The 23300-nt window shown below is 47.5% G+C and overlaps 1 protein-coding gene across 5 annotated transcripts in view; it reads left to right on the top strand.

Annotated features, from left to right (window-relative positions):
• Positions 1-23300, top strand: part of CLIP2 (CAP-Gly domain containing linker protein 2) — a 385636-nt gene that overhangs the window by 63080 nt on the left and 299256 nt on the right. For 2 of the 5 annotated variants that reach the window (XR_015308346.1, XM_086954602.1), the window contains exons 1-2: positions 14862-15138; positions 15433-15971. Coding sequence is in view for 4 of the 5 variants with exons in the window: in XM_086954602.1 (XP_086810728.1) it covers positions 15075-15138; positions 15433-15971 (603 nt within the window). In the remaining variant the exon portion in view is untranslated. Of the gene's footprint in view, positions 1-14861; positions 15139-15432; positions 15972-23300 lie in introns of those variants that run through there. The other 3 variants (XM_086954601.1, XM_086954599.1, XM_086954600.1) reach the window with 2 other exon arrangements.

Genomic DNA, 23300 nt, shown 5'->3' with positions numbered 1-23300 from the left:
ACAGCGGGGTTCCGGGGTTTAATTAAAAAAAAAACAACGGGGGTCTCGAGCACACCACCACAAATGGGTCCGGAGCCCCCACCAGCAAAAACCCTCACAGAACCACCAGAGCTCCGCATGGAGCACAGGGGCACCTGTGGGGATTCAATTATTTTTTTTAAACCAGCGACGCTCGGGCTTTGTATTTTTTCTTTGTCCCTCTGAGACCCCAGTATTGCGGAGGTCTTTCTGCCCCTCCCGCTGCCATGAAGATGTCCGCTATGGAGGCTCGTGACCCAGGGACCGAAGCACTGGGGTCGTGAAGGAGTTATTTGCAGTCTGTCTTCCGTTTTTTGTGCCTCTGTGTTCCACTGTCTGTGCTCCGGTTTGTGTGCCTCTGTGCTCCCCTGTCTGTGTTCCGGTTTGTGTGCCTCTGTGCTCCCCTGTCCGTGATCCTGTTTTTGTGTTGCTCTCCTGACCCCCCCCCCTCACCGCTCCAACTGGGCCTGGATGCCCGCCCAACCCGCCTCAACAGCCCGGAGCCCTCACATGGAGCACAGCGGGGTTCCGGGGTTTAATTAAAAAAAAAACAACGGGGGTCTCGAGCACACCACCACAAATGGGTCCGGAGCCCCCACCAGCAAAAACCCTCACAGAACCACCAAAGCTCCGCATGGAGCACAGGGGCACCTGTGGGGATTCAATTATTTTTTTTAAACCAGCGACGCTCGGGCTTTGTATTTTTTCTTTGTCCCTCTGAGACCCCAGTATTGCGGAGATCTTTCTGTCCCTCCCACCCCCACCCCCCCCCTTCCTCCCGCTGCCATGAAGATGTCCGCTATGGAGGCTCGTGACCCAGGGACCGAAGCCACTTCATCTTTCGCCATTTTGGAATCTTTACCCGACTGGCCAGGCTCACCACATTTTGGCAGCAGCAGCTTTCAAACTCCGGCGCTGCCACCCATTCCTTCCGCTTTTGAGTGAGGAAATCCAGATCCTCATGCAGCCACTGATCTCCCAGGTCGCTCCCGCAGCCATTGATTCTCCCCGGGCCCTGCCTTTTCCTATAACCCTTTAGTCCACCCCTGTGTCTTTGTTCACCTGCTCGTTACACCCCTGGTGTGTGCCAGCTGCATGTAAACGCTGCTTCAATGCCCTCTGCACAGTTATCTGCTAAAACAATTGTTGCAACCCATGTCCATGCTCTTTAGGGGCCCCTTGCCGCAACTTTCACATTCTGTGAGCACCTTTACTTTGTGCCCCAGTGTGTATGTTTTCCCTACATCCGTCTGTGGTCTCCCCGTCTATACCAGCAGCTCCAATTTTTGCGCCAAATCCCCTGTCCTCCCTCGCTTGCTGACAGGATGTAAACGCTGCTTCAATGCCCTCTGCACAGTTATCTGCTAAAACAATTGTTGCAACCCATGTCCATGCTCTTTAGGGGCCCCTTGCCGCAACTTTCACATTCTGTGAGCACCTTTACTTTGTGCCCCAGTGTGTATGTTTTCCCTACATCCGTCTGTGGTCTCCCCGTCTATACCAGCAGCTCCAATTTTTGCGCCAAATCCCCTGTCCTCCCTCGCTTGCTGACAGGACTCTGAAGCACTACAAGGCTCAGTCACTGAATAAATAGTCGGTGACTGCAGTTGAGCTTGCTCTACGTTATCCAGCCACCTTCATGCTCGTGGTTGTTCAGAGTTTGTGTTTGCAGTTCATACTTGATGTGGTTGCACCCCCTCACAGTTTTAACATTGCTCCAGCTGCAATAACCAGTAGCGGACTTTTTTTTTCTTTTGCCTTTCACGCGGACTGTTACATTTTCACATGTGACTGCAATTATTTAATACACTGGTGCTTGTTACTTGCAGGGAGATAATTCTCGAGGTTGGGCAGGGACGAAAAGGATTTGTTTTGAAACTATTAGCATTCTGCCCCTGAGGAATCCGTGGGTGCATTGTTGTGTCTCTGTGTGTGTGGGGGGGCTTTGTGTGTGTGGGGGGGGGCTTTGTGTGTGTGGGTAGGGCTCTGTGTGTGTGGGTAGGGCTCTGTGTGTGTGGGTAGTGCTCTGTGTGTGGGTAGGGCTCTGTGTGTGTTTGGGTGGCTCTGTGTGTGTGTGGGTGCCTCTGTGTGTGTGGCTTTTTGTGTGTGTGGCTCTGTGCCCGCGAATAATCTCTAGTACTCTCTAATGCTCACCCATTGCCATTGTAAATGACAATACCATTTATTTATGTTTTTAAAAAAAATGTCATGAGCAATGCCAATAGCTCTACCTTTAATAATGCCGAGACCATTGCATTGTAAATGCTTGTTTGGTACGGTGAGTGGGACAATGATTCAGGCAACAGTGCCCCTGCTTTTTTGAGCCTACCCCAGCTCCACCCCTTGGTCCCCTATTGGCCTATTCAAAGCACAGTGGCCAATGCCGTGCATGCATTTTCCCGGGCTTCAGCCCACCAGTTTCCCGTTCTCTGGGTGGGTAAGTTACAGTCCCTTCTAGGGACCGCTTTGATTCACTGGCCCACAAATTTTCACTTTTTTTTATCCCTTTTCTGACTGACTTTCTGTCTTAATCAGGGTCAGATTTCAATGATGAAAAATAAATTCTGATCCCAAAAAAAAGAGTGACAGAGCAACCACCGGCTCAAATTAATCAGGTGCACTCACATACATCAGTGCTTTATCCTATTTCGTTAGGATTGTATTAGCATCCTCTAGGTGCCGGATATCGACATTTTGGGTGAAACAATACTATCCACTATTGGCACAGGCAATCATATCATGTTTAGGACATTTAAATGTGACCGGTATACTAGAACTGAGACATATCCCATCTGTCCCCCCCTCAGACCCATCTTCATAGTCCTCATGGTCATCACAGGCCTCCTTCGCCACTGTGGAACCGCTCATCCTCTTGTTCTTTCTTGGACCTACTGTTCCATATTGTATCTACTTCTTGGACATGCAGGGCATTTCCTACGCCTGTAGGGTCTAGAGATCCTACTGACTAGGTTGAGCATGCATTGGAGGGGCCTTATCATTCCTCATTTCCACCCCGGATGGAGCAGGCTGTGGATCAGTGAGCCACTGCGGCTCCTATGGCCACGTCAGGGTGGCAGTAGCCACGTTGCTCTTGTCTTAGAGGCGAGGTGGGTCACGCTTCACGGTTCTGAGCCGGCACTGCTGCAAAAGAACCCAGTGGGTTTAGGGAGGAGGCTGGTGGTGACTGGTGATGGGGTGGTCCCTGCTGATGTTTATTTAAGCGAAGGAGGTCCACGAACTCTCTCCCCGGCCCGCTTACCTAACAGAGGTTGAGGAGGTAGCACAAGCAGCTGGAGGCACACACACCGCAGCTGCTCGTATCGCTGAGGGGGTCACCTGTGGATTCCCAGAATCGACTGTCATCCTTGTTGCCAGGTCTCTGGGGTGGTTTGATCAAGCCTCCATGCGCCCCACTTAAGACCCTCAGGGCCACAGTCCCGGTGAGCGGGGGAAACTCAAGGTGATGGAAAACGTGTCTGCCATCTTGGCCACTGCGGCCACGCCCCTCCCCCCAGGCCATTTTATAATGTCATCTCCTCGTGGGTACAGCATTAAACACTTTTAAGACTTATACGTTTGATGGTCTAGTTTTCCTTCCCTTATTCCATCAGATATGTTATACCCCTTCTACAGTAAACTAAATCTAAAGGAAAACTAATGTAATGCAACACTTACGGATTTCTCAGCAAACTACCTTCTCCCAACGAATTCTATTCATAGGGTGTGGTTGACATAAGCCTAGAGAATCTAAAAATATACTTCTTCAGCGAGAAATAAACAGGATGGATGTGGGTGTAACATTTGCCAAAAAACCTGTCTGTACAATGTTCATTGGTCCCACCTCCACTTTTTTGTTTTGTGTACAATTTTCAATCCATTCATGTTCCATAAGTTCATGAACTGATAGTGTTACTTGTAGCAGATCGCCTCGCACACTAGGGCTGTTGACATGCTCAGGTAGCACTCACGACTCTTCAACATTTCATACCTGTATAAATATAAGGTATATCTTTCTTCCCTACAAATCAACTTGTCATCCTGTCCAGCATCTGCTCTGTACACCTAATACCAGGAACAACAATGCCCCGTCAATCATGAACCTGAATTCTGCCTTTGACCCTCCTCGCCCCCCACCATTAATGACAGGATAAGCGAATGCCTTGTCTGGCACTGAGGGGATTATGGTAGTGCATCTGGACAGGGCACTATGCGCTACAAACATGCTGCTATATATAGGTGTTCACAGTTTAATTTCAGGCAACCTCACATCTGGGCTCTTGAGATGTGATTGAGTTGTGATTTGAGATGTCATGTGCCTGGTATATGACACTGGAATTCCATATAAGAGCTGATTTGGACGAAAAGGCTTGAAAAATGTACACAAGTGTACTGAAGACTAGTAAAGTAGGCAACTGAATTGAAATTTGGACATCCAAGCCCAAAGCACTACACTGTAGTTTGGTAGGTGAGGAATAGTAAGTAGTTCACTTTTAGCACGCTTTTAAATAAATGCAACAAACAAGCTGTTCCCAGATTTTTCCAGCAGTTCTGATAATCTAGTTTTACAATTTGATATTCCCTTCTTTCCTATCATTTTGATCAACTCTATTACATCTTCCTTCTACTTCCTTTAAATCCTGCCGCCAGCATGCCCTTTCTTTCTGTGTACTACCAATGTGGCATACAGCGTGACCAAGAAAGCACTATGAAGGGGGTTATTGTCTCAAAGATATCGATCACAAAAGTGTCGTTTCTCTGTACACATAATACAAGTACAAAAATGTAGGGAAAAAATATCGGTTTGCACTGATATAAAAAAATATGTATTATGTATATATATATGTATACCGGCGATATCGAGGAGCTGCTGCCAGATGGCGGACTAGGACTTTCCTGGTGAGAGGCGTCCGCGCTGTCCTTCGCCTCCATCCTCGATGACATTTGGATATGAGGGCTTGGAAGTAGGGGACCCAAGGGCATTTGTTGCAGCACCTTCGGGGGTTATTATTTTCCCTGTGGCACATCGGATACCAACGAAATGCACGACGGGATCAGCAGTCCGAGGTAGAGGCTACTGTGACGTCATCGAAAGTATGTGCTGCAGCTGGGCCTTTCATTATTCAATGGGAGGAGCTCGATATTAACTTGAGGAAACAACCTTTCACGAACTGCGGCATCTGAAGAGGCTTGACGCCGAAACCGGTCATTCCGACTTTTGCTTAAATAAATGCCCTGAATGAACTCCGCTGTGTCCCTTCCCTTTTTCAACCGAGAGAAGATTTCTGACATATATATGTATATATGTATTTTAAATAAATAAAATCTAAATATTTTAACATATAACATTAATATAATGTAAACTAAATATGCTTAAATAATATTTACAAAAATATATAAATATTTACTCATTTATACAAACACACACACATATTTCCAAGTGTTTATGTTTATATACACATATATAATGTAAAACTATTTTCAAAAATATTATTTTTAACTTATCATTTTATAATTGTTTTTTAAATTGACCAATATAACAATTATATATATATATATATATATATATATATATATATATATATATATATATACACACACATATATAATGTATATATATATTTTACCTACAGATAAAAATAAAAAGTACAACAAATAAATTGCAACTTTAAAAAAAATCCCTATTTAATTGTACATAAAAAGAAAATAATCTATACAAATATGTCTTAATAAAAAGATATTTAAAATGTGCATAAAGTTATATACATATAAAATGTTTAAATTAAATACACAAACACATAGGGGCCGATTTCTATTCGGTAATTCAATCGTACGTCCGAGTCGAATCCGTAGCCCTTTCCGTACGACTCCTACAATTCCGTCCGAATCGCGTTGTACGATTCGTTTGAAAAATATACGATCGAATCATTGCGAACCGTACGAAAAGCAAAGGAAAATCCGTACGACACGGACTCTCACAGTGAACTGTACGAATCATAAACATGCTGTACGACCCGACAAGTGCGATCCGGACCGGGGAATGAGAACGCGATTCGTATGAAAAACGTCGCGTATGAGCGATTCGTACGGAGAGCCACACAATCACATACGCACCGTACCCCTGTAGTCATGGGGTGTACACACCGTACCCCTGCAATCATGGGTTTGTACGCACTGTACCCCTACGTACCATACCCCTACGCACTGTACCCCTGCAATCATGGGTGTACGCACCATACCCCTACACACTGTACCCCTACGTACAGTACCCCTGCAATCATGGGGTGTACGCACCGTACCTCTATGCACCGTACACTACGCACCGTACCCCTGCAATCATGGGGGGTACGCACTATACCCCTATGCACCGTACCCCGATGCACCGTACCCCTGCAATCATATGGTGTACCCACCGTACCCCTACGCACCTTACCCCTATGCACCGTACCCCTGCTATCATGGGGTGTACGCACCATAGCCCTATGCACTGTACCCCTACGCACCGTACCCCTCCAATCATGGGGTGTACGCACCGTACCCGGTGGGGGGGTCTATTTCGTACGCGGTTCGAGTCGAAATCTGCTTTTCCAGACGTTTTGAGCTCCCGTAGAAAAAGAGTCGTACGGAGTGTTGACGAGATGAATCATACTTGCTGGGTCGGAAAATGCTGCTTCGATCCGTACGGACATCGCGTACTGCGTGTTCTGAATGCGATTCGTACAGATTTTTAAGTCGGATGGTCTTTCGTACGATTCGTACGGAGAACTGCTTAGGGTCTGAATCGTACTTCATCGTACGTACGAGAACGTTTAAGGGTACGATTCTTATGGGAAATATGCTCCGTACGGCTATTTGTAAGGGATTTTACCGAATCGGAATTGGCCCCTTAATAATAATATGTATTCAAACAATATTAATAAGAGAATTAACCTATATAAGTAATAAATATACTATTCAAATTCCAATTTATACAACAGTAGAGAAAGCATTAAACTCATGAGGGTAACATTTACTATTTCAACTCCAGTCAGTGCAACAGTAGGAAAAGTATTGGACTATTATTATTATTACTCGGGGGGTAAACGTAACTATTCCCAGTCTCTGCAACAGTAGGGAAAGCGTTGTACTCCGGAGGATTAAATGTACTATTCTCACTCCAATCTGTGCAACAGGAGAGGAAGCGTTGGACTCAGGAGGGGTCAAATTTACTATTCCCACTCCAGTGGGTGAAATAGTAGGGAAAGCGTTGGAGTCAGGAAGGGTAAAATGTAATATTCCCACTCCAGTTGATGCAACAAGCGGCAAGCTTTATTTGCTTTAATAGCAGGTCACCTAGGGTCCTGGCAAGATGTGATAAATATGCCAATACTTTGAGAAATCAACTCTATCAAGCAAAAATGACAGCTCCTCAGCTGAAACAAAGACAGCCTTAATTCCATCTTTTTCCCTGCCCCCATGTAAGAACTAGGTGGGCATTATGTCTAGTACTGTAATCTATTTTGTTACTTGATTAGCCCAAGAGTTACAGTTTTATTTGCTTAAACAAGATTTTAATGGCTTGTGTACTTTAACAAGGCTGAAACAAAATAATTAAGAACATTGGAACAGCAGGATTAGGTAATTAAAGCACAAAGGCACTTTAGAACAATGGCGGGAACACTGCTGCTGCGTGTGCATTTGTTACTGGGGGCCGATTTTGCAGCACTGCTGCAAAACCTGCGCCCAGTAACAAAAACAGCCCCCACCGGCCCAAATCCTTCCGTCCCACAGGGAAAATGCCCAGTGCCCGCTACGGCCAGTCCGGCCCTGCAGAAGAAGCTTATGTCTTCCTAGCGTGCCATTTAATATCACAATTTCACCCTTTTCTCTCACCCTCGCGGTGTGACTTAGAATACAGGGCTTACAACAGAGCTCATGACCGTGCCTCATGGTGAGTACCTGGGGGGGTCATTATGATGGCGGTGAACCTGCCACTGACAGGCTGTCTGTGGCGGGTTCACCGCCATCGTGAGGCCTTTTTCCGCCCGCCATATTATGATGGTGGGCGGTACAGTGGCGGTCAGAAACACCAACCGCCACATATCCGACAGGCTCCTTGAGCCCGCCGGTGCTTTGGAGGCCCTCAGCATGTAATGCATGCCGGCGGTGCCTAGCAGCACTGTCGGTCAGATAGGGATGCTGGCTCTCCATCAGCCTTTCCATGGCAGTTCACCCGCCATGGAAAGGCTGTCGGGGATGGCCTTTAGGGGCCCGGTGTGAATGAGACATTAGTGCATCTGCCCAAAAACGCCTGAACATCACACGTGCAATGGCACACATGGCCATCACTTAGGCGCTGTTTCTCTAGGCATCACATTGAGAATCAGTCTCAAGCACCTGTCAGGCAGCCAGGTGAGAAGTGCACGAAGCAGACCGGGAGCACACAAGAAGATGAGGTGTCAGGATCCCAAGGGGTCTTCTGATGGCCAGGGTAAATCCTGCTTAAATGTAAGGAAACTCCTCCCTGTGTGCAGGGATGGGATTCCATATTCTAGCAGTAGCACTGGCTATTCTAGCAGTAGCAGCGCCCCGGCCCCCCACCCCCCAGCGCTTTGAGACCCTCACGGGTGAGTAGTGCGCTTTACAAATGTTCTGATTGATTGATTGATAGGCATTCTCAGACTTTGGCAGGAAATGGTGCTGCCAAGTGCAAGCAGGCAGTCACTGCTCTGCTGTAGGCTAGTAGTGGAAGGGTGGTAAGAGACACGCCCCATGGTACAGCTTCTCCCTTGGCTGTGGCCTGAGCAGTGCCCTGGTTTTCAGAGTATATCCAAGAGGCAGTGTGGGAAACACTGCACCATTCCACTAGCAGACTCTGGAAAGCTGTGCATGAATAACTTCCGGCACGGTGCCTGTGTGCTTCCTACCTATACCTAGCGCCACTGGAATTATGGGGTAGGGGCGCACCAAATTATGTGGCAAGGTTTACTAAATTATGCAGCAATAAAACTCACATTATATGGCGTAATGTGGCACATTTTGTTTTTGTATTACCTCGTTATTTTGGCATTTTTACACATTAACAATTTCTGAGTAAAGTTGTCACCTCATTAGTACCGCTTTGACACTCAAATACATAAATAAGGAACAGAAAGGTGACCAGTGAATCTCGGCGAAGGGACTTCCACTGTACAACAACACGTGTTGCAGCGTTTTTGGTAACTTTTGATCCGTTTAAGCTAAATATAATTTTTTTACCGAAGCCTGCTAATTATGCAGCAGACAATGGATTATGTGGCAAATGCGGTAAATCTACGAATATGTGGCAACTGTACTGGCCGTAAAACAGCACAATTCTAGTGGCCCTGCCTTTACTGAATAAAACATTTTGGTCTCTGCTGAAATGGACACCGAGTATATGGAGCACATTGACAGTGTCAAACCCATTAGCATGACCAAAGATGGGTGTTCTGACCCCTAGACAGAGTAAGGGACCTCTTCTGCCCAGAGTCTGCAGAGTCCTGCCTGGCTGGATGGCATAGGTGGTATCTATCACACGAACCAGGATGGGCTGACGGATGCCCCATAAGAGACCGCAATCTGGTTTCATAGTTAAAGGGAACCTGAGCCCCAAAACACAGGCGGGTGCTGGGAGTGAGTTTGCAAAACTAACCTTTTGCGTGGGGACCATTGTTCCTATAGGTTGAACTGATTAACCATGTTCTTTCTACCTTATTCAATATAAGTAGACCCTGTAACTTAGATCAGAGATTTCTCTTTTCACTTCTCTCAGCTGTACTGCAGCATCTGATCGGATTGGTTTTACCCTGGTTTATAAGAATGCTGTGGCAATCAGTTTTAAACAAACCCAAGCAGTGTTGGGCTTTGGCCTACTTACCAGCATCACCCTGCTGAGACACAGTTTGACATCTTAAACAAGATTTACGTCACACTGACGAGCTAAGTGGCGGCTGTTCCTTTGTCCAAATATAGTGCTTCACTGTGTCTTTCTTGAGTGAACTGCGAGCAGTCTAATGGCATACATGAAAAGGTATTCTGTAAGAAGGTCAAGGTGGAAGATCTTTTTCAGGTACCCTGTTGGTTTAGGAATGAAGGGATAGGCCTTCAGTGCCTGAGGCTTTTCAGAAGAGTCTTCATCAACTTCCAACACTCTCTCTGCCAGCTGTGCCAGCTGTGTCAGGGTCTTTACCTTTTGGTGGTACATGAAGGACCTGTCACCAGCAGGGGCGGCCCTTCCATTTAAGGGGAGGAGCGTCGCCCCACTGGTTAAAATGCCCCTCCATGCCCCAGAATTAAAACATAAATGGTAGTTGGTTCATTACCATTTCATCTTTCAAAATAACCCCATCCTGGCTCTCGCGTCAAGACGTGGTGGGGCTGCTGCTGAGTGACAGCAGGAGGGTGGCGGGGGGGCGGGGGGCTGCCTCACCACTTTAGTGTGGATGTCTTTTTGGCTGGCCGGCCTGCTACAACCAGCCAAACATGCGGCCCCCGAAACCTCTTACCCAGCTGTGTTAAGACATCTGGGTTAGAGTAAGTGCAGGGCTTCAGTGTCCTTGGGAGCAGCGAGTAAGACTGCTCCCTCCATTCAGGGTGCTGCTCTCACAGCATGAGAGCAGCACCAGGATTGGTTAAGGCACTTCTCAAGGGCTTGCGGTGCAGGAGGAAGAAGGGGTCAGACGTGACACAGGTAAGTGTATTTTATTTTTTATTTTCACCCACCAGCCATTTGCCCGCCCACCACACCCCATACATGCCAGCTGCCACTGGTCACCAGTGACATGAAAGTGCTTTTCGTTCTGCTGCGTTCCACACAGCTCTGGCGGTCTTGGGCTTGCACGTTCAAGTGACGGCTATCGGATCGTCATGGGCATTCGCATTCCGTCTGTCTGTTCCTCTCTGTGCTATTGTTGCAATGATCTGTGGCTGTCATCAGAAGGGGGTACCATGTGACACACTGACTCTCTTCAGCTGCAGAAGGGTCTCAAGGCTCTTTACTCCCAGTGGACTGCAGGCACCATCATCCTACCTCCCAGGCTGCTCTTCATAGCTGTGGATTTGTCAGCACCAGTATTTACAACTCTATGAACTGCTTCATTTTTAACTATTTTAGGTATTTTGTTAGATCTGCCGTCAGTCACAAGGTATTGATTTCAGTAAAATTATAATAAACGTACTTACAGGGACTGTCCGCCGGTCCACTTCATCCATCGGTCTGTTATTGTGTCATTAGTATTCTTTCATTCTGACCACCAAAGCTTGAAGCGATGCGTGAGCCCACTTCAGCCATTGGCTAATTTCACTGTTGGTGACTGCATCACAAGGAGCACATTCACACACAAAGTAGTTCCCTTTAGGTGTCAAGGACTACTTTGGTAATGTGGTCTTTTTGAGGCCAAACTTTACTGTCAAATTAATTGCAGGCAGCATAAGCCCTTCTCCAACTTTTAATGTCGAGCATCAGCTGGGTGGCGGAGTAGCTCGTACTGGCCATCTTCTCTACAGAAATTCATTGAGCAGGTGCCCACTCCTCTGCTGAACTACCATTACAGCTAGCATTTACAAAACCATTAGGTCTGGGTTTAATATGCTAATGTACGCAGTGTTAGGACATTTGAGTGAGTCACGCTGGTTGCAAAGTAGTCCCTCAGGCAGTTCAATACAAGCTCTCAAGTGAAGAGGGAAGGATACAACCAAACTGACAACAATATTAGATAAGAGATGGATAATCCACTGGGTTGACAAAGCCTTAAGGCATTCGCTGAAAGAGGCTGGTTGAAGAAAGCCAGTGGCTGAAATCTTCTATCTTCCTTTTCAACCCAAATAACAGACTCATATGTCCACCGCTCAAATTAATTTCATACTTCCCTATACTAATTCACCAGGAATTCTTTTTGGGTTCCAGAGTAGCATGCTACTTGCCTTCAAGCACTCTGAAGCCTCAACAGGGGTATTAAGCTCTATATAAATGCAATTCTAGTTACAATAGCTGCTACGGTCCCCTCGCCATCTGGGCTACAGCACTGCTCTTTCATTTCTGATGAGTCTGCACCCTTTTTCCATGTCTGGAGCTGCAGGCATGGCGATAAATGTCAAAGTCTCACAATGAAAAATCTGCTGGTCGGTTTCAAACCCCTGCAAGCCATTTACAAAATGGTAAAATCTGTGTCTATCAAGAAGTGTGAGTTTTGCAGCAAAAACCCTGTGCTGCTGGTCTGGACTGTCTCGAGTTACATCTGCCATGATTCATGTGTTCATGGCAGGTGTAATTCTGCCATACGGTTTGTTCATTTGCTTATTAGAAACATTTTACCTGGATTCTCGACATTTTACACTGGATTAGACTCACAGTTTAATCTGTACAAATAAATAGGTGCCGGGCCCTGATTCATTCTAGGAGCCCATCACCTGCACGGCGGAATGCCAAGGTTGCCAGATAACACCTGACCTAGTTGTAATTTAGATCCTTTCCACTTGGTACTTTCCACCTCCCCTTCTCCCTTGTGTACTTTAGAATGTTCCTACAGTTTGTTCTGAACCTTGCCTTAGAATGTTGAGAAGGTTCTTGCGAGGCAAGCAGGTTGTGGAGCAGTGGAGACGACCAATAAAGAGGCGTGGTGCAGCGGCCAGGGCTGCTGACTTCGGAGCACAGGGTTCACGGTTCGATCTTCGGCTCCGGTGGCAGCTCAGCTCGGCACCATGTTACTCTGGGCAACAGCTCACTTAATTTCCATGACGGCCCCCAGCGCCTTGAGACCGGTAAGGGTGAGTAGATCGCACTTTACAAATACGGATTTACATAAAGCCTATTTCTAGTATCCAGTTTGGAGTCAGTTTCTTCTTGGCACCCACCTACGGCACCTACTTTACAACACTGGCAACGTTTTGGCTTGTGAAAGGGGGCATGTCTGTCTGTTCTCCACTCTTTCTTCCACCATCCTACACTTCCCGTCATTTGATCTCACTCTTGGTTCGTTCCATCTCTTCTTTTTACCTTTGTTACTGGTTTCCAGTGTTTCTCTGCCACTTTCTTTCTCCCTTCTCCACCTTTCTCTGTTTTGCTCTGAGTCAAAGTCTGATGATGAAAAATTAGTGCAAATCTCCAAAACTAAGTTCTGTTGTCCACCACCTGCAACCACCAGCACCACATAAGTACATCAATCCTGTTTGTTTCCATCATGCTCAGTGTTCTACGGAAGGCCAGGTATTATTCCTGATGTTCTAGTAGCTGTTGCTTTGGTGCATTCTGTTGTATTGTCCCATCTTTGTGCCACTTTCATACCCCTCATGAATGCCTCAGAGCACTTTTCACCTTCCAAGAAGATGATTAAATAGCTGCTCTGTTTGCTAGTATTGTTGTAGCGTGATGTTCATAGCTGCATTTCAGCATGAGGTGAAAAAGGAAGTGAGGCTAATGCAGCGCATAATTTGTGCGGGTGGTTAATTGACGGTTGTCATCACCGGTGCTGTGCTTGTGACAGTCTGCCATAAGGTGGCGCTGTCTGGCTAATTTAGAGAGGCCCACAACAGTGAAATATTAATTTAATATACACTGAAGATGACTATTACCTGCCGCCTAAGCCATTTCTTCATTTTGGGGGCCGGCATTAGTCCGCATTATCGAACTTGTCGGAGTGTGATATCCGTAGTTGTGTTGTTACTATCATTGCAAACACAAACAGATGTCATTGGCAGCATGGCAGGGGCAATTTGTAGTGCAAGCTGCAGTGACCTCCTGGGGAGAACCATGGCACTAGTTTTTTTTTTTTTTTTTTTTACAAATTAAGTACTGGGATAATGCTGATGGCCAGTGGTGGGCTGCAGATGAGGCATGGAAGTGAACTGGGTATGTCCATTATTGTGTTTCATCTTCACTGATCACTCTCCCTTCTCTCGACTTGTCTACTACTTTGTCATAATATAACCCGTGGCGGGAGAACAGACCAGTATGTACACAATAGGAGCCTAAAAGAAAGTTGTTTTCAAGAGTACATCGGGCATACCTTCTGAGTTGAGTGGGGGTGGACGACAAGCCAAGCACATGCCTCCTTCCTATGGCTTGCGCCGCTTCCAGGGAAGGTGTAAGAGTCAGGCGCGGTAGCTGTAATTGCTGTGTTCCTGCAGGCCAGGCCTGCTGCCCTTCCTTCTGTATAATCATGGCTGCCAAGGTTTCAGATTGCTATGTGTGACATTTCCATAATTTCAGTGTAATTATGAGTGATATTTGAATGACTATGGTGTTGCCCATGATGATGGCTGGAGTGAATGCATAATGTCCGGGTATCCCCATTAGAAGCATTTGCATGCACCTACTCAATATATGTATGTATGTGATATTTATATAGAGAGGGCGCTGTACAGATTCCAAGGCAAAGACACAGTCCAGATGTGATCTAGAGCAGTACCTCAGTTCTAAGAGCAACAGTGGACTGTTAACGTGACGTGGACTAGGATTGGGGTGGTCCTGGTAGGTACAGGGATGTCGCCCCAGGACATTTCCATAATGAGTTATCATCGTAAAAACATTGTCATGGCTCAGCTTTCGTGGGCCAACGTTGGACATGCCATGCTGTCTTCCCGGAGACATCGGGTGCCACAGATGAAAGCAGCTTGACGCTTAGCTAAAGGCGGAGGCATTCTTTGTAGTGTGGCCTTTCTCGGCTCCCGTGAGACGGGCCATCGAGGGTCTGGCAGCATCCAGCTGCGGCGCAGGGCGGGGCAGGCGCGAATGGGAAAGGGATCCTGCCCAGATGTGCACATGCTGCAGGCACTGCCAGCGTAAAGCAGCGGTTGCCGTTGCCATGGAGATGGAGAGAGGACTAGGGAAGAGGAAGTGAGGGGGGGGCGGAGGAGGGGCGAGGTTCATATGAAGTTAATTTGCAGGCCGGGCCGGCGAGTGATGTGGCAGCGGGGATGTGCGCTTCTGCCGGCCGCCTCTCACCCCGGACGGTAGCCCCGATGGCGAGCTGGTAGTGTGCCCTCAGGCTGCTGCGCTAGCCAGCCTCCCCGGAGCACTGTTAGCCCCCGAACCCCTCAAACCCAAAGGCAATGAAAAGACCATGGAGACGGCGGCGGCACAAATGTCCAAATTGCTCAGTGTTGGGAAAGTCAAGATCACAGTTGGTAAGTTCTTTGGCAACTGTGAAAAGCTGCAGGGTGGCGATTATATTTTGTAATATTTTGTGTAGTTCCTTTTTTTAATCAACACTACTTTTGTTCCACGTCCAGTTCCATTAATTTGCCTCAGTACACAAGTCATTACTTTCTACAACTGCTGCTGGGTGTGTTGGCAGCTTGCGAGATAACCACAACCCTTGTGTTTTTGTAAATAAATAATGTGTATTTCTGCTGCTCACTTGTTCCTCTCAGGGTTCACTTCCTCTTTTCATTCTTCCCTTTTATTCTCTCCAATAACAGGATCTCCTCTGCACAAACAGAATTCGACGTCATCGCTCAGCGCTGAGAAGTCAACCTCGAAGTACACAGAAGTGGGCGACGAGTTTGTGGGAGACTTCTTGGTTGGCGAACGCGTATGGGTGAACGGGGTCAAGCCGGGTGTGATCCACTATTTGGGAGAGACGCAGTTTGCACCGGGCCAGTGGGCTGGCGTGGTACTGGATGACCTGGTTGGCAAGAACGATGGGTCGGTGGGTGGTGTGCGGTACTTCGAGTGCCAGCCTCTCCAAGGGATTTTCACGCGGCCTTCCAAGCTGACCCGGCAGCTCACCACCGAAGGCTCAGGGAGCGATGCCTTGTCTGTAGAGTCTCTGACCACCCAGAACTTGTCATTACTTTCTGGTACTGCCACTCCTCCCCTCACCACTAGGATTGTCCCTTTGAGGGATTGTGTACTCAACAGCTCCATGAAGACTGGAAATGAATCTGGATCCAACCTTTCGGACAGCGGGTCTGTGAAGAAAGGGGACAAGGACTTGCGCATGGGTGACCGTGTCTTGGTAAGTCTAGCAGAGTCACAGGAAGCCACAAATTGTATTGTTTGTTTGTAAATTGTGGATGCTTTTCTTCAAGATTACTGCTCTGTAAGTCTGCTGTTAGATGTTTATGTTTGTTTGCTATTTCGGTCTCTAAACTGTTGGATGAAGGCTCTACATGTGAAGTCAACTGAAGACTACTTTTTAGCGACAATTACCTAAGTAGTGCACCATTTGTCGATGTCCTTTTAAGTAAATCGTCAACATTACCACTTTTCTGCATAACAATGTCACTTCGCTCACGCACCCAGTTTTTGCGTCAGTTCCTCCGTTTCCTTTCTCCCTCTCTTTTCATCTTTACTTTCTTCCATCTCCCTCTGTTCCTTGATCCTCTGCCACCTTTATCCAACAAGGTCTTAGAGCAGTCAAATGTCACCAAAAGGCCGCATTTTAGTGCTGCACCTAACACTGTGATATGGAACAGCCTTTAGAGGGGTGGTAAAAAAACACAGAAAAAGGCGCATCTTGCTGTGTCTGGCCAAAGTTTCAAGCCCAATGCCTAAATCTTACTTTTCATGACCATTTAGTCCAAAGGAGCCGGTGCCATAAGATGACAGGTGGTGTCCGACTCTGTTGGCACAAACCAAGATTCCTGTTGGCATCTCTTGGTGTAGATGAGTCTGAAGCCTCTTGGTGTCACTCTGACAAGGCTCCGTGAGTTCAGCTGCAGCTGCTGACGCCTGCGTGAGACCTACATGGCAGATTCAATGAAGTCTTTAATGCTTCTGAGGTCGTTAAACTGTTCCAGTGAGTTGGACAATCACACCAGCAGTTATGTAATGCAACAGAATAGCAATAGCAATCACTATATAAAAGTTATTCTTGGGATCTTCTTTACGGACTTTTCTTTGTCCCTTGAGGTTTGTTCATGGCATGAACCTCTGGCACTGCACTCAAGAAACATGCACCTTTCATGTCTGACAATGCGATCAAGGTGAATAACCATTTTGTTTGTAAGTGGATATGTGCACTCGTGGAACCAAAATATACTGTGCTGGGCCACATCAAGTGAGTTCTTGTGAGTACTGCTAAAACTGGTGTGATACACCACGGTTGCTGCTGCAACTTCTTCCCCTGAAAGAGAAGTAGTTGAAGATATGATGCAGCCAACTGCCTCTTCACCTCCGCTTACATAGGAACGACCGCATGTGAGAGGACAGACACTGGTCATGTAAAATCATAGTGAGCAGAAATGTGAGATATTCAAGGAGCAAAGAATTGAATTAAATTCATGGAAAGTAGAACAATGATATGTGGATACTAAGCACAATGGTTAGAAATGTCATCTGAACAAAACTTTGAGGAATTCACACCAAGAAGAGTACTTAAAAATCAGCTCCAAGTGGAACAGTGAGACTTGTTGCTTGATATTAAATTCTCAACACTTAGCTCTCTATAAATGCTCTACTCCTCAAAATTATTCAATAGAAATCGGTCTCACCACCATACATACCAGTCCAAACATATCCAAGTGTGTTTCAAATATGACCTTAACCTAGGCATATTGGGCTTAAGAATCTGTACATCATGTGTGTCAGCTCTGGGAGCAAGGTCATCGCCAGAGGTCCTGACCGTCAGAGCGCGTTATCGGTGATCCTGGCCCAGAGTCTGTCAAAGCTACTCCTATCAGGGTTACTATTCATCAACGTTGCTGGCTTGATAACTCTGCCCATAAGTGTCTCTGTCCCAAAGATCATGCCAGTCACTGTCCTTGAGAGCCTGCACATCCCACCCACTGGTCCACAGGTCATGCTCCGCACCACGGCTGCTGGAAGACAGTTAGACAGCGGTACAGAAATCTGTACAAGTGCCACATCATGCATATCGATGAATTTCATGTCATTAAACAATGCCGCCCAATCAGTTATACTGTGACATTAATAAAAAATGATCATTAATTCATTTTGCTACCTTAATGAATACAGCTGCCAAGTCTTGCATTCACCCATTTCTGACATTTCTGCTTCCCTTGTGCTTATGTGTGCCATTTCAGTGTCTTATATGTAACACTTTGAGAGATATGTCCATGTAATGAGCAAAATATCTGAAATGATGCCCATTTGTGCAGTGTAATGGCCAAGAACCTACCTTAAAACAAGCTCACGAAGCAACGTGCACTATGCAAAAAGACTCAGGCTGGGCAGCAACAGTCACAGCACAATGGGAGGCTTGTCTGACATCTCAATGGCTTGTCTCTCTCTTCCCAGCTCACTACACTCAGACAAAGAAGCCGAGCTGGCTAATTCATATTTATTAGGTAGATCTTTCTGTGACCCCCTGCGATTTGGTAAATTTGTGAACTGACCTCTTTGTACATAGGTCGGTTTGCAAAATCAGATTCCATTCGCAAAAAGTCTGTGCACAATTTGCAGCCCGTTTTAGTAAGCGCGGTCTCTGTACATCACGCCGTCAGTTCTCTCGAGCAGAAGACGTCACTCCAGGTGCCTGGATACCCTCTCGGGTAATTAGTGCGCTGTACAAATCAACATAACATAAGAGATCACACTCAGAGGTGTCACTACTGTAACACATCTTGCTGACACAGACTATCTTATCTCGAGGGTAACCGTACTGTCCAGTACAGCTAGAGCGAGCCATAGGGGTCATCAACCCATCATACCTTCACTCAGATGTCAAGTAAGTAGTTGTAGAAGCGCTGGCCTGCGCGCTCGGCTGTGTTTGCTCAGCAGTTCTGTGAATGTCACACATTTGCATGACGAAAGCCAATCCGCGAGGCGATGCAGCGAAATGACCCATATGTGAGAGTCTAACACTTAATACTTGGCACTTTGCCAGGGGAGAGTGGATTATGTCTCATATGAATGTCATCCGATTGCTATTGCAGCATAAGCATGTCAAAGTAAGCTCAGTGAGCTGAGTGCTGAAATCTCTGTGTGATCTGCAGTTCGATAAGAAGCACACCTCAACCTCTGAGGCCGATAATGACAACCATTAAATTGGGTTACAGTAACACCTGTGAATTACAGCTCTTAGAAACGGCAAACCTGTGTTATTAAGTGCTAGATAAAGCTGACTGATGGCAGTGTTGGGCATTTGCTCCGGATTATGCCGCACAGAGGTCGAGGGAAGAAGAGGGGAAGGCAGTACTTTGATTGATTAATTGATTGATTGATTGATTGATTGATGAGTAAGATGTTAGAGAGGAAGATGCTTTCGTGGTGGTAGCCTTCTGGAATGGGATGTGGTGATGGGAGCAGCACACCAGGGTTGAAGAGGGCTGGATCTCGGTTTGAGGGGTGAAAAGAGTTTAAGAGTATAGAGAAGCACTGAAGTACAGGGTGAGAAAATTGACACACTAGTAATGAATCCAAAAGAGACGAAGTTAGGACAGAAGCTCTGTTATTAATATTTAGATTAATTGATTAGTTAAATAACTCTTGGTTTCATGCTATGGGATTGCTTTTGTTCAAGGAGGATGTGTTGTGTCTTCCCTCTTTGGACATTTGGACACATTAAGAGTTTGTGTTGAGTCAAGAGATCACACTTTGCTGAGTGTCTGGGCAGATTTAACTCCCCTACATGTCTAGGGTGTCACTCCGTGCAGCTTCGCCGTTGTTGATATTTACCTTTGTACAATTATATATGGATTAGGCTGTGAGTGCAAGGGGGGCAACAAAGCTTCAGGTGGGGGACAGTAAGAATTTGTGCCCACGAAAGATGTGTAGAGGTTTCTTCAACAGAGAAATGAATGAGATATTTTCAATTTGTTTGAATAAGTCCATGAGATTCATGATGTATTTATCATCCGCTTTCAACGCGGCTATACGCATACAATGCCGTTTTAGATGCTGACGTGCAGATGTGATGTAAGTTTTGACCACACTGCCCTCAGCCCCCTGTAAGCAGTATATGCAGAGTCACTGTTGGACATTCAGAGAGACGGAGCAGTTCAATTGTAATGGAAGAAACCATGATGCCCTTGCTGGGGGGCAACCTGTGTATGCACACATGCACCCCACCACTCTCACAAGGGCTGGCTTTGATCCTGGCATGTGGACTCACCTTCCCCCAAAACATGCTGTACTCTGGAAGTGATTGGTGACCCTTGTTGGCATCTGTGATAATAGCTCCTCTTGTTTCTATGTGATCACCTGCGACGCAGGGCTATCTTTGCAAAGCCCCGAGTACTAACTTGTTAAGTTTGGGAACCCTAAGGGCAGGCATTAGATCTTCTTGCTCTGTAAAGCCACGAGGGTGGATGCAGCGGGTGGCGCTACGGGACCGTGCAGTCTGGGACGTGGACCTGACAACACCCCTAGAGGATGGGGACTGGGCGCGTGATTGTGAACTCACGCAATCAGTTTCTTGCTATGCTTGATTCGAGCTAATACATTACTTTTTTACACCGCACTTACGGAACCCCCGTGACCCTTCATCACATGTCCCACGCCGGCATCGATGGCTGCCCACCCCTCGCTGTAGAACCCAGGGAGCGGGTTCCCTCTGCTTGGCCTGGGGCTGCCGAGCTGTGCAGCACTTTTGCCACCAGGTGGTGGCGCACTATGCGAGTCTCTTCCCTGTGGATGGTGATGATCCCTTGGTGTTGCTTGTTAGGATACATCACAAGGCCCAGAGGTCGTACGATGGCCTATCATTTATGCAGTTAACATTGGTGCTCTCCAGGCGTAGGGTGGCCACCACGTGGATGGGACAGAGGGCTCCAGAGGTGGCTCACTGGCGCAGGGATGTGGCGGAATGGACGCTATCTGATCTGAGGAGCACCGCATGAAGTGGGACAGGAATGGTGACAAGGTTGGGGTGGATCTCATTGAAGGGCGGGGTTTGTGTGACACGCTCTTGGGTCCCGATTCAACAGTGACAAGTGGTGTTGGTGGTGGTTCTGATGACTGTGGGTTCTTCTCTGCCTGTTACAGCTGAACAGGCTCCATGAGGAGGGTGCGGATGTGCATGTTGAGTTTTTGGCATGCAGCGACTGCCAACTGTTTTGCATTTTTATTGGCCCTGATATTGATTCGATATGTCACCGTCTGTTGTTCTCTGGATGGCAGTCTCGTGCTCCGGCAACTGTGTCCTGTACTTGTTACCTTCACCACTATAATGTGCTGTTGTATAAAAACTGAAAAATAAGGTTGAAAAAAAAAGTTTGGGAAACCTATGACTTAGAGCTTATGAGGAAAAGCGAGCCCTCCGCGGGAGGCAGGGTCAGGCAGCATCTGTCAGAGAATGCAGGGACCCAGTCGCGTCTAAGAAGGTGTTCCATGCTGAGCAGTCCCTATGCAGGCAGACGCCCTATCATACACCATGTCGTTTGATGATCACCCCCGTCTTCACCGTCTCCTGATTTGCAAGCTTTCTCCTTTCCTGCTGCTTCCCTTCTGTAATGCCTTTCAATCGTTTTTAGGTCTCGGCTAAAAGACGCGCGTAAGCGCGTCTCCGCCGAGATCTTATGTCAGCGAGTAGCAGTCCCAGGAGACAGTCCTGGCCACGCGCATCCTTCCAGGCAATTTGTAACTGGAACGCGCGCTGTGGCCAGGCGCTGTCTCCTGGGAAGCGCAAGCACCACACACGCATGCGCATACACACACACACGCGCCCATGCACGCACGCACATACATACATACAGAGACACCACCCCTGACTCATACACACGCGCGCGCACACACACAAGTGCACCGAGGCCCCCCCTCCCCCTCCCCCGCCGTCACCGTCGCGCACATACATACACACACACACACGACCATACACACACACAAGTGCACCAATCGCGCTCCAGACCCCCCTCCCACTCCCCCGCCGTCACCGTCGCGCACATACATACACACACACACACACGAGCATACACACACACAAGTGCACCAATCGCACTCCAGAACTTACCTTACCTCAGCACGCGGCGCCCAACCTCCTGCTGGCGCGGCCCCGGGGCTCTACACCGCTCACAGGAGCCCCGGGCCGCGAGACGCTACGACTCCGCCTGCCTCCTCTTCCGGTGTGAACGTGGCCCCGCCCCCGTCACAGGCGACCGTGCCTGACTTCCGGGGCGGCCGCGAGTTCAATGAAATGCAATAAATACCATAAATGCAATTGTATTCAATAGCTGATTAATAGGTTTTCCAAGCCCTCACCTAACGGTGTTTAAACAGGATTTAAATTAATGCTTACAATTCTGCCCGGAGCATCCTGCTCCTGCTTCATTCTAAGAACAAAGTTACCATAACTCCTTGCTAAGCAAAGCTCAGCAGTTGTATGCACCCGTGTTTCATCTGCCAACAATTTACATGTTTAAATTATGAATGGTTGAGTATGCAATCATCCCCTTTTGCACAACACAAATACAACACAGGCAACGTTCCAGGGATTCGCTGTTAGTTCTCAAAATGGACACTGATGAAAGACGCTTTGTTTACATCACCCATTGATTGAACTCATGCAAGAAAATCGCTTGCCGTACTGCCAAATTCTGTCTCTCTCTCGTTGAACCCGCATCAACATTTTGGATTAAAGCATACCGTGAATTCCAACAGCCCTCAAGCCAACGTGCGATAGAATGTGAACGTTTATATTCAAACATATTCAGAAGGACGCGACCACAGAGTTAAAAACAAGCATTGGAAAAGCCAATAGGTCTCGTCTACATAAGGTATTGGGTTTGTCAATGCTTGGTGGTGGTGAGTGGTGAGTGCAGAGTGGTGAGTGCAGAGTGGTGAGTGCAGAGTGGTGAGGGCAGAGTGGTGAGTGCAGAGTGGTGAGTGCAGAGTGGTGAGGGCAGAGTGGTGAGTGCAGAGTGGTGAGTGCAGAGTGGTGAGTGCAGAGTGCAGAGTGGTGAGTGCAGAGTGGTGAGTGCAGAGTGGTGAGTGCAGAGTGGTGAGTGCAGAGTGCAGAGTGGTGAGTGCAGAGTGGTGAGTGGTGAGTGCAGAGTGCAGAGTGGTGAGTGCAGAGTGGTGAGTGCAGAGTGGTGAGTGCAGAGTGGTGAGTGGTGAGTGGTGAGTGCAGAGTGGTGAGTGCAGAGTGGTGAGTGCAGAGTGGTGAGTGCAGAGTGCAGAGTGGTGAGTGGTGAGTGGTGAGTGGTGAGTGGTGAGTGGTGAGTGCAGAGTGGTGAGTGCAGAGTGGCGAGTGCAGAGTGGCGAGTGCAGAGTGGCGAGTGCAGAGTGCAGAGTGGCGAGTGGTGAGTGGTGAGTGGTGAGTGCAGAGTGGTGAGTGGTGAGTGCAGAGTGGTGAGTGCAGAGTGCAGAGTGCAGAGTGCAGAGTGGTGAGGGGTGAGTGCAGAGTGGTGAGTGCAGAGTGGTGAGTGCAGAGTGGTGAGTGGTGAGT

The sequence above is a fragment of the Lissotriton vulgaris genome, chromosome 2_1 (assembly GCF_964263255.1).
Source record: "Lissotriton vulgaris chromosome 2_1, aLisVul1.2, whole genome shotgun sequence".
NCBI classification, from domain to species: domain Eukaryota; kingdom Metazoa; phylum Chordata; class Amphibia; order Caudata; family Salamandridae; genus Lissotriton; species Lissotriton vulgaris.
Note: the sequence above shows the minus strand (reverse complement) of the source record. Positions and strands in the feature narration are given on the sequence as shown.